Source organism: Tupaia chinensis, unplaced genomic scaffold (genome assembly GCF_000334495.1).
Source record: "Tupaia chinensis unplaced genomic scaffold, TupChi_1.0 Scaffold143705_1, whole genome shotgun sequence".
Classification (NCBI taxonomy): domain Eukaryota; kingdom Metazoa; phylum Chordata; class Mammalia; order Scandentia; family Tupaiidae; genus Tupaia; species Tupaia belangeri.
Window position 1 is genome coordinate 812,094 of NW_006203553.1, and position 12,043 is coordinate 824,136.

Here is a 12,043-nt window from a genome sequence, read left to right on the forward strand (position 1 = left end):
AATGCTAATATCTGAGGGATATGGGTGAAAGGTAGACAGGGATTGTGCTATTTTTATAAGTCTAAAACCAGTTAAAAATATTTTTTAAATTATATTAAATTAATGCTGGCTGATATCCAGCCTTCCCAACACCGGTTACGGAGGGGTCAGCTCCAGCTCCCACGGCCCCTGCAGCATGTTCTAGTACAACCCTCACCTCATGGTATTGTCGGTTTGCACGGGTATCTACTGCCAGTACTGCTCAACAGAAATACACTGAGGCTGTATGTCATTTAAGAGCTCTTAGTAGCAGGCCAGAGGTGGCGTGGTACTTAAGGTGCTAGACTTCCACATGGCTGATCATGGTTTGAGTCCCAGACCTGGGGCTTGCTTTCTTAATTTCTCTCTCTTTCTGTCTTTCACTGCTGAGCACACGTGCCCTATAGAAAATTTTAAATAATAGTAAATAATTCTTTCAAAAAGTATTTCTTAGTAGCCACAACAAAAAAGTAAAAGAAAAAAATCAGATAAAATTAATCTTATGAATATAATTTGGCTAATCCAATAAGTCCAAAGCATATCAACATGTACTTAATATAAAAAGGTATTGAGATGTTTCATATTCCTGTTTTTTTTTTTTAATACCAAGTCTCCAAAAACTGGCTGCATTTCATAGGTGCAGGATGAACCCTTGCTTAGCTGCGGTCCAGACACTTGGGAGCCGGGGTGGCTGGTGGCTACTGTCCAGAGCTCCGCACACCAGGGGCTCCTGGCGCTGGGAAGCCGTGCTGTGCTTCTATGTACCCCATCGCCACCGTGGGCGAGACTTTACGTAACAGATTTACGAGGGATCCGAAACAAACGCCGAGGGGAAGCTGAGCTCCACCCCTCCTCTGAGGAACTTACGAGCCCAGCGGATCCGTCCTTCTCCATCTTCTGGCACGGCTCTTTCTCTACGCCTACAACACAGAAAGTCATTTTTACAGTTACCCCAAGGAGCCAGCTCCTTTTCCTCCTGGTCAAAGATTCCTGAAAACCCAGTGTCGGCCCAGCTACGAACACACCACCAGCACGCCGAGACTTCGGAAGGCGCGGGGCACTGTCAACCCTGTGCCCTACAGTGGAGAGGAGTCCACCGTGGCGGTGGCCGGCCAGCCCTGCCCAGACATGCTCATCTTCAGGTGGAAAACACAGCACGGCTGCCCCCTGGTGTCCACTGAAAGTTCGGCAGAGGGCTGTGCGAGTCACAGGATTACTTTGGGAAGAGGAAACCACAAGGCTGAATGTGATTTTATTACCGAGCCTGAATGAATGGTAAATGCCAAACCGGGGTTGCCCTCAATTCATTAATGTGGTAGATCAGACAAGGAGCTTTAAATGTCAAGCCTGCAAAACTAAATTCATCATCCTTTCCACACCCTTCAACCACGTTCCCTGTCTCAGGTCTGTCTTCCACTGTCGCCAGCAGTGAGGACTAGAAAAACCAGAATATGCACTCAGAGGAGAAAATGCAGCACTTGAAAAAGCACACGGAATTCTAAAGCCGCAGTGTCCCATATAGCGGTATACGGAGGATTAACTACTAGCCAATCATTAATTATTAAGAGCGCAAATGTGACCACACTCCCCTGGACCCAAGCTTCTGAAGCCTCCCCACACATTCGAGATCAAGCCCAGGTCCCTCAGCTCGGCCTCACCCCCTGCCCTGCACCCAGACCCTTCCCGGTCGCCGTGTGACAGTCTCGCTTCCAGGAGAACATCTACCTACGTCCCACCCACCAGGACCCGGTGCCACGCTCAAGTGTCCCGGGACGCACTCTCTGACCCACCTAAGCTCCTGCTCCCCCCGAGATACGGCTCAATTACAGAGGACCTGCTGCTCCAAACAGTTCTGCTTTTCCAGAGATCGACCTTTCACGGACTCAGCTCGGCTCGGTAGCCCTCAGAGCCATGGCTCCCGGTGTCAACCTCTGTCAAAGGAGATTCTCCCAGTGGGAAGAATATCATTCAGAGGTTCGAGGATGGCCTTGAGCAGTTTGTAACAGCTGCCTTCTACAATGAGTACACCAGCCAAGAGCTTGGGGATGGGGAGGGTGGGAGACGTGACAGGGGCACACGGCTTGGGAGGCCCGGAACATGTGAAATGGGCCTCAAGGTGGGCAGGGTTTGGGCCGGAGATGGCAGAAAACACAGTTTCAAACAGAGGAAACGAATGCAGGTCTGAGTACTCGGGACTGCCCCAAGCACCTGGTACAAAGTGGTGTCAGGGGGATGGTGAACCAGGCCCGTGAGAAAGATGTCAACACAGAAAGAGGCCTTGGATGAACTCTGGAGCCACCCTGGCGTGTTCATCGGACAGACGGAAAGCTGACCCTGGTGTGGGGTGGGAGGGGTAGCTTGCTCAGAGTACGATTCTCCCCTGCTCCCCTGATTCAACAGCACATTGTACTTTCAAATGCTAAGTATAAGAACCCACAAATCATGTTGCTTACAAAGATCTGTTTTAATAATGTGGAATGTAGTGAGGAACATGGTTCTCAACTTTCCCTAAGCAAAGTTTAAGGCTGCAGGTATAAATTGGGACTTAGAAGGGGCCTCTGCTCCAGAATGATCTAAAGAGTCCCATAGTAAGAGGCTTCAGGCCAGGTTAGTCTAGGTTCTTCGTAAGAAAATTAAGAAGGCTCTTACAGGGCACTGGTCAATTTCAATCTTTTTTGGACAGGAAAAATGTTAATAGCCTCATATAATGATAATAAAAATCATCTTTTCACACTTTAGCATTGCGAGTGAAAGGCCGGACCGCCTGGGTTCAAATCTAGGTCTACCATTAGCTAGTGTCAGGTTTGGAACATGCTACCCCACGGCAGAGAACTTCGGCACTGGAGCAAACAGCAGAAGCAAGGAGTCCCTGCCCTTTTCCCCTGAAGCAGGCCATGAAGAATTCTCTGCCCTTCCCCTGAAAATAGGTCATAAGACGCTCATTCCAAGGGGTGCTTTCTGTCCTGGAGGAAAAGAACATCCTTATCCTCAAAGACGAGAAGAATGTGAACCAACAGGCCGGCTAAGCTCCCTCTGGTTCACTACCTGCAGACCCAGCCTTTCACCTCCCAGCCGCACCTCTGCACCACTGCCCACCGAAGCACAGTTTGGCCTGCTTCTTGGGGTCTCCGTTTTGGAACACCCCTGTGCCACTCAAGATGTGTATTCCATACATGTGTCCGCCCTTCCCTTGTTCATCAGGCACTTGCCATAGAGGTCTCAGCTATGACACCACAGAGGCGAGGAAAAGACCCTGACTTCTCACTGGCTGAGTCACCTTGGCCAGGCTATTTAACGTCGTGCCTCGTTCCTCCGAAGAACGGAGAAAGCGCAACACCAAGGACGGATGATGGGTGGTGGCCTGGAAAGCCCTCGGGACGAGGCCCGCACATGGAAAGGCTCCACATGGGCTAGCCGTTGGTATCTGGGCTGATTACATACCCGAAGTCAATGTTTGACGTAGACAGGCCACAGGTATACAAAATCATGAAGGGTTCAAGCAGTCTCACACACCAGCGTCCCTGTGCCCCGGCCGCTCTCAGCCCATGCCCCTAGCGCCTGGGTAAGCACTTCCGTGTCTCTTCCAGGGAAAGACGTCCACGCCCAGCAGTCCTCAGTCTCGCCTCCCGGGGCCCAGTCCTCTAGTCTCTCTGAGCGCCTCCTGAGTTGGCATTCGGGGCACCTCTACGCTTATACATATTAGAAAGGTGAAGATAAGCTTCCGTACCTGCTTCTGAGGATGAAAACGCATGATTTATGGCAGACACGGGCACATTGGAACATTCAAAGTACTCCAGGTCTTCCTCTGGCTCACCTTTCACCTCGGCCCCAGCTGATTTCTGACCACATGACGTGGACGCCAGTTTCTCCTCGTCGGTTGCGTGGCCATCCCTGTTAGAAATGTCTGAAACCTGGGAGATCACTGCTTCTTCATCCTACGGAGGATCACAGACAAGACGCTAGCCATTAAGAGGGTGAACCACGGAGGGAAGCGATTCCCAGGAGTGGAACACGGTGGCCACAATTCCGTACAGACCTGCGTTGAGCAAGGTCAGTACTTAGAATATGCCAGCTGGTACACATTTTGCAGTTGTTTAAACTTATGCTGAAAGTCTTTAGAGTCACGTACTTTCAAGTTTCTGGTCCAAACTGTGCAAGATAAGAGAGACTTAAATTGCACTCGATTAACCAGTATATTTCTGCAGTCACAGTTCTGTTAAAGATTTGATAAGAAAAAGAAGGATCTCACTGCAATCAGATGGGCCTGGGTTGTGACTCTGCAGTTGTATTTCTCAATGAGTTCATATGGTCACGGACAGGTACTACTTAGTGCTAGAATAAAACAATGGTTTCCATTTTTATAATGCTAACCAATAAGAACCCTGACTCATGTAAACAAGCAAATGAAAAGAAGGAAGTTTTGAAGCAGAAATGCCTCTGAGTCCTTTGAACCTCTTTCAAAGAATTTTTTTAGAGAGGTTTTTGCTATAGGGTGCATGTGCTTGCCAGAGAGAGAGACAGAAAGCGAGAAATCACCCCTACGGGGGACGGCCATGCTGCAATCCCTTCTCCTCCATTCTCCTCTCAGGATCTTGGGCACGCACACACGCCCAGCGTGAGTTTAAGCCACCGGGTCCGGGACTCAAACCGCAATTGCCAGAGAGACAGACAGAAAGCGAGAAATCACCCCCTACGGGGGACGGCCATGCTGCAATCCCTTCTCCTCCATTCTCCTCTCAGGATCTTGGGCACACACACACGCCCAGTGTGAGTTTAAGCCACCGGGTCCGGGACTCGAACCGCAATCGACTACATGGGAGTCCAGCAACATAGCCTTTACACCAACTGCTGGTCCCGAACCCCTTTCAAAGAATTTATATGTCAAAAGCATGTTCTCTTCAAAAATTATTTTTATTGATCAGCTGACGACTCAGGTCCTCTTTTGAATGAAAGCAATGCACTGGAACACCATCTGATTATAAGAAACATTGCTATCCGTTTATCAGGCAATTGCCTTCTTGGCGCCTGTACCAACAGCTCAGTCGTCCTATGTTTGGTCTCCAGAGGTTCTCCCAGCCTGTGGTGATGCATCTTTCCAAGTTTCAGAATAGAAATTTAACCCCCTTGGGGTCAGCAGGTAGCATGCTGGTTAGGATGCTGGACCCCACAGGGGTGACTGCGGTTTGAGTTAGGGATCTGGCGGCTTGTTTTCTCACTTACCCGCCCAAGTTTAAAATAATAATAATAATGAAACCAGAAATGATTCTTAAGAAGAAGGTATTTTACCCCAAAAAAAGTGGGAACAGGGTCAGTGTAAAAGGATTCCTTTGTCTTCAGGGACCTAGACAGATGATTTTAGGGTATGAAGGACCTAGAACTGGCTTCCTGAAAGCGGAGACAGACACCCCTTGAGAAGCCTCTGCAAACTATCCTCAGGGAGGCAAGCACTGCCCACCAACCCTCCAGTCTGAGACCCCGGGGAAGGCGTGGAGACCTACCTGAGAACACGCATCCGAGGTGAGAGGCGGAGTTTCATACTTCTTCACCTTACAGCCACTCCTGGAAAGAGAACAGACACAACAGGCCAGTTTGGAATCGCCGTGGGGACTCTGAAGCGTGGGATGGAGCAGAAAGCGGTGTGTGCAGACAGAAGCCAAAGCACACGGCACCACGCAGACCATCCCTCTGCATGTCCGAGACGCGGACGCCTTTTACGTGTCTGAATGGCCTCCCAGGACGCAGGGCACGCGAAGAACACCAGCTGGGCTCGCTCCCTGCAAGGACCACCTTGCTGGCTTCTGTGCGTAGTCAAGCACCTGCACTCTGACCCTCACGGATGTCCATTCCACACCACTGAAAGCCTTTCAGACAGCACAGCCTTCGCAGCTAGACACATTCGGGCTTTCTGATCCTTACTCGCTTGGCTTTGACGTTCATTGGAAAAATCATCACACTGGGCCACAGTCTTTAAAAATCCTTTATTGGACTAAAGAAGCCTTCCTAGACAGCTCCAGCCTAGACTCACGTGCCGACAGAGAAGAGCCGCAGTCACAGGAGGTGTGAAAATGAGAATGCCTGAGTGAGCGCTCATTCCTACTTATGGAGTAAGAGGGAAGGTGGGTACCCCAGACCATGTGAAGCCCGGAAGCGGGGAAGCTTAGGTGTCACCTGTCCTTTTCAGACAGCATATGACTTGGGATCCTAGGACTGATTCAGATTCGCTTCTGTTTTAATGAGCTTAAAACATTTTCAATAAAAACACCACTCTGACCAAAAGAAAAAAATAATTTGCAAGTTTTTTTTTTCTTTTGGGGAAAAATCAGAAAGACAAGCGTATAAAATGCCTGAGTGAGCGCTCATTCCTACTTATGGAGTAAGAGGGAAGGTGGGTACCCCAGACCATGTGAAGCCCGGAAGCGGGGAAGCTTAGGTCACCTGTCCTTTTCAGACAGCATATGACTTGGGATCCTAGGACTGATTCAGATTCGCTTCTGTTTTAATGAGCTTAAAACATTTTCAATAAAAACACCACTCTGACCAAAAGAAAAAAATAATTTGCAAGTTTTTTTTTCTTTTGGGGAAAAATCAGAAAGACAAGCGTATAAGTTACCAGAATGCGTGGTTACCAGCTCGTGGCCGCTCTCCCTAACGCTCTCACTACGTGCCACTTCGGCCACCGTACTCGACTGACTCAGCAAACCTTCCAGCAGCTCCAGCAGCCTTACCCCATCAAACAAACCCTATGGAACAAGTCAGTTTTTTCCAGCATTACACAGCAGAGCAGCACCTCGGACCAGTCTCGGGGCCAAGCCAGCTCTCGGTATCGTCCAAGCACCACGTGACGCGTGCCAAGCCAGGGAGCGCAAGCTCTGGCACCTAAGAGGGGAGGCTGACGCCCACTCCTTTAGGTACAGGCGATGGCAAGGCTAAGCTGACCGTGAAGTGGCAAATGAAATGCAAAATAAAATAAAAATCAGATCAAACTCAGAAACAGAAGCCCACATGCCATGGAAAGACGGCGGGAAGGGGTGGGACAGAAAACTGCCAACAGTCCCAGGGACACACAGAGACGACGGCGAGAGTACTTACAACAGAAAACAGAGAAATTTCACTTGCTCAGTAGTCCTGATGCACCAACAAAACCAGAGACAGGAAAGAGACAGACAGATGGAGAAAAAAAAATCATGTAAAGACTGGAGTATTTGTCTCTAGTCTGGCAGATGTCAAAGCTGCCCGGCTCCTTCTAAGACGTGAGACACTAGTTCATGAAGGTCATCGCTGGTGAGTAATTTACGAGACCAAGCTCTAAGAGGAAGAGTGATAGAAATAGCCAGGAACGCCACACGTTCGAATTTATCAATGCAAAGCGAATTTCCAAATATTTATAAACGTATGAAGATGATGCGCATCTGCTCTTAAATGTCTACTCATGCAGATCAGAGGCAGCAGATTAGAAAAATACGAGTCTAGCTGGTTATCTTTTCCATAGGCGTGTGTCACTAAAGCTTAACATGACTTCACGTAACTTATCCTATTTGGCCTGAGAAATCCCGTCATTTTATGGTGTTTATAGACAGAGTCTGAGGAGCCGGTCATACGTGTCTTACGGAATGTCACGTGGAAGTCTTAAGTCTCCACGAGGGTCCAGCACTGAGTGTATAGTTTGTCATTTCTATGTTTTTCTAAGCAAAAATGTGCCATGACTTTCCAGACAACCCAATGTGTTTTCTGTCTTTACCATACATGCAAGGATTTGCTAACTCAAACCCCAGGGTCACCAAAGAGGTCTTGCTCTCTTTTCTTGCAAAAAGATGAAGACAGGAATTTTGATTATGTAACAGAACTTTTTTTAATCTATGAGGTATACATCAAGAGGGTCGTCTGACCAACCAGAATAGAAGGAAAAGGCTACCAGCAGAGGGCGGTAGGGGTCAGGAGAGAGGGTGCCTCTTGCTACTGAACATCGTGCAGAATAAGCTTCCCTCTCCCCTGGGGACCAGATTTAATCTGGCCCAAAAATACGAGTCTAGCTGGTTATCTTTTCCATAGGCGTGTGTCACTAAAGCTTAACATGACTTCACGTAACTTATCCTATTTGGCCTGAGAAATCCCGTCATTTTATGGTGTTTATAGACAGAGTCTGAGGAGCCGGTCATACGTGTCTTACGGAATGTCACGTGGAAGTCTTAAGTCTCCACGAGGGTCCAGCACTGAGTGTATAGTTTGTCATTTCTATGTTTTTCTAAGCAAAAATGTGCCATGACTTTCCAGACAACCCAATGTGTTTTCTGTCTTTACCATACATGCAAGGATTTGCTAACTCAAACCCCAGGGTCACCAAAGAGGTCTTGCTCTCTTTTCTTGCAAAAAGATGAAGACAGGAATTTTGATTATGTAACAGAACTTTTTTTAATCTATGAGGTATACATCAAGAGGGTCGTCTGACCAACCAGAATAGAAGGAAAAGGCTACCAGCAGAGGGCGGTAGGGGTCAGGAGAGAGGGTGCCTCTTGCTACTGAACATCGTGCAGAATAAGCTTCCCTCTCCCCTGGGGACCAGATTTAATCTGGCCCTGCAGAGCTCACTGGCTATACACCTTCAGCATGCCACCGAAAGGAAGGCTCCCACCTTCGCAGACAGAGACTATTCCACATCTGGGGAGGAAGTTCCCAGGCAGCGACGTGCCCAGCACACGCCTTCTACACTTGAGTAACTAAGTGCAAAAGCCTCGAAGGAGGACTGCAGGAAACTCAATACTCCCAATAGCCATTTAATAATCATTTACAGTCAAAGAATAGATAAAGAGCTGGCAATGACATTTTATTCCCCTTGGACACTCTGGGAGGTATTCGGGGCCTGCCGGAAAGTAGATGCCTACATTGTTTAAAGCTTCCTGGTCCTGACATCCCGTTTCCTTTCTGGTGTAATTCACCATGCGACCTGCATGGTCTTCAAGTCAGAGTGAGGTTGGAAACCATCCCCCAACTCCTCTAGAGTGACAACTGCCACACGGCGCCTCTCTTACTCCCTTTCCCTAGCTCATCCTCCATGTCACTGGCCTCTCTGAGGTTTAGTAAAATGTCACAGGGTCACAACGGGATGTACTGCCAACGCGTCGACTTCAAGTGCTGTGTGACGCTCATCCTTAACAGTTAAACTAGAAACCTGAGTGGGACACTGCAGGAGGGATCGCTCTGAGCACTCCAAGGACCTTGCAAAACCCCACCCAGGCTTCCCAGGAGGAAGGAGATGGCAGGAGGAAGGGCACCCACGAAACACTGATCACTTAAAATACTTGTGATTCTTATCGGAAAGTCACCTCCTTGATGATGAGCCAGAAACCATACACATGAAGACAAGAGTCACCGCCAGCTTACAACAGTGGGTTTGTTTCCAACGAAAATCACGGTTTTAGGTTTAAGTGAAAGGACCTGCGAGGCCCTCTTGGCCCACCCTCCAAGTTACCGACACTCGACGGGCACTGTGCAGGTGTGGGCTTTCTGCACACGCACAGAGTATGTGAGGATGGTGCCCTGCATGGGGCTGGGACTTCTGACAACCGTGGAGCCTACACCTGCCTATTCCAGGCCTGCTTTCCTCTCGGACCCTAAAGGGTATACCGGATGGGGAGGAAAGAGTTTAGCTGAATAAGCCAAGAATTCGGTCATAAGGCAGAAATTGGAAAAGAAAACCTCTGGTTTCCGATTCCACACAGGAGTGTGGCAGACTGCCGACGACTGTGGTCTAACGCCCTCGGCGCTGCACCTGCCCCGCTGCACCGCAGAGATAAGTCCAGCTCTCAAATCGCTAGCCAGCTGCAACTCAGAGAATACACAGAACACAACACCCAGTGCCGTGGTCACTCACGTTATTAAACGCGACTTCGCCTTCTTGGGTGACTCTAAGATTTCATTAACATGATTACCAGTGGTAGGAAAGTCACCGCTTGGTAAGGTCGTACTTGGTTTAAAGGGATCCATGGATTCGTCCGAGTTATCTGGGTCAAAGTGGTAGGTGCCCTTAGAGGAGAGAGGTGGGGAGTTCTGCAGAATGGAATGGCTCCCGAAGGGGTCACAGCTGGGCGCATCCCAGGGACCAGCACCTGGCTTGGAAGATGCCGGAGACTGGGGGTCCCCTGCGGCTGCGGCTGTGGGCTGCTCCACCCCTGAGGGCTTACGGACGCCCTCCTGCTGCACCTGGGGGGCCAGCCTGGGGCCCGATTTCCCTCCAGGTTTCCTCGGAAGGGCTCTCCGGGTCTCCACGCTTTCCACATCCTCTGTGAAATCAGACTGGAGTCTGAGAGGTGAGCTCCGGGACTCTTCCAGCAGCTCCACCCCCGAGTCGTTGTTGTCACTACTGAGAGCTCCTGACGTTCCTGCGTCCACGTCCAGGGTAGGGGTCTGGAGCTCAGTGCCTCCTAGCAAGGAGGGATGTGCGTTCTCATCTGATTCATGGCGACCCAGTTGCTCGGATGCCCTGGGGAGAGGCGTGCCCTCCTCAGCCGTTTCCGGTCCCGAGAACTCACCCCCGAACGTTTTCTTCCTCAAAGAGACGGGCTTGGGCTTCCTTAGCTTGCTCCTGCTGGCCACGGGCTCCGCACAGGGGTTCCCGGCCTTCGGGTCAGCTTCTGGGGGGGCTGTAGGTCCAACCTCCACGCTGCCATCTGTCACTGCCTCTTCCCGGAGGGCTTCTAGGGCAGGTACAGCCTTGCCAGAGACAGCGGCTACGTAGCCGGGCGCTGCTTTTGTTCCCAGGGAGGTCTTGGTTTCGATTGAGAAGGGCCTCACTATTGAAATTTTGCTAATGTCGTGTTCAGGTTCCTCTCTGAAGTTCTTCACGGGGTGGACGTCAACGGCCTTCTGGGGAACCTCGCTTTTCGGGGGTCTCGCATGAGTCTCAGAAGAATGCTTTTCAACCACTTCTGCTACCAGCTGTTCCTCAGCTTCTCGTGGTTCTAAAACAAAACACAAAAGCCACCGTTAAAGGCTTGTCCTTCAGCCTCAGTAAACATGCTCTACCACTTTGAGGGGCCTGGTCTCCCAGACCCAGCTAGACATTCGTACCGTGAATCCTAGAGTTGGGCTTGCTCCTAGCTCCGTGTGCTATGCGTCCTGCCTCCCTTTTCCGTGCGGACGGCATATTCGCCTGTCCTGTGCTTGCGTGGGTGTGTGTACGCGAGTGTGACAATCAGCGGACTTACTCGGAAGCCCGATCTGCGCTTCCCATTTGAACTGGGCATAAAGAACCTGCCCTCCCACAGAGAGGTTAAATCGCCGCCAGGTCTTGGGGAAGTGGGTCGCCTCTGGTTCAGTGTGCCAAAAAGCAAATTTTCAAAAGTAGATATAGGGCTAGCAGGTGGCTTAGTGGTCAGGGCGCTGGACCACCCACATGGTCGACTGTGGTCTGAGTCCTGGACCTAGCGGCTTCAAATTCATGCAGGGCGCACGTGAGTGAGTGCTCAAAATCCCAAGAGGAGAACAGAGGAGAAAGGTTTGCGGCGTGGTCATCCCCCCTAGGGTGGGTGTATTTCTTACTTTCTGTCTCTCTGTCTCTGTCTCTCAGGCAAGTACACACAGCCTACAGCAAAAATCTCCCCACACCAAAAATAAAAGAAAGAAAGAAAAGGAAAGGGGAAAAACGGAAAGGGAAGGAAAGAAAAGCAGATGCAGTAATGGCTTTGAAAACAAACAGCCCTGGCCCAGTTAGGTGGTGTGATTAAGGCAGCTAGATCCGCCATGGCTGGCAGAGAGGTTGGAGGACTAGACCCAGCAGCTCGAAAAACACGCAGGGCATGTGCATGTGCATTCCCAACACATCCTGAGAGGAGGATGGAGAAGGGAGTGTGAAATGGCCATGCCCGGGAGGGCGGTGCTTTCTCATTCTCTCTGTCTGTCTGTCTCTCTCTCTCTCTCTCTCTCTCCAGCAAGCACACTTGCCCTATAGCAAATTAAAAAAAAAAAAAACAAAAAAAAAAGCAAATGACCTCCATTTTACTAAGACACAAATCTTCAGAACCTCTGTCTC

General features: G+C 49.9%; 1 protein-coding gene across 13 annotated transcripts in view; it reads right to left on the reverse strand.

Annotated features, from left to right (window-relative positions):
- The window catches only part of TACC1 (transforming acidic coiled-coil containing protein 1), a 97,019-nt gene that overhangs the window by 13,396 nt on the left and 71,580 nt on the right, over positions 1-12,043 (reverse strand). For 5 of the 13 annotated variants that reach the window (XM_014582643.2, XM_014582642.2, XM_027766807.1 and 2 more), the window contains 4 exons: positions 9,887-10,973; positions 5,517-5,577; positions 3,746-3,953; positions 886-938 (listed from right to left, as the gene is read on the reverse strand). In XM_014582643.2, the coding sequence (XP_014438129.1) occupies positions 886-938; positions 3,746-3,953; positions 5,517-5,577; positions 9,887-10,973 (1,409 nt within the window). Of the gene's footprint in view, positions 1-885; positions 939-3,745; positions 3,954-5,516; positions 5,578-7,107; positions 7,144-9,886; positions 10,974-12,043 lie in introns of all 13 variants that reach the window. The other 8 variants (XM_027766808.1, XM_027766803.1, XM_006164756.1 and 5 more) reach the window with 5 other exon arrangements.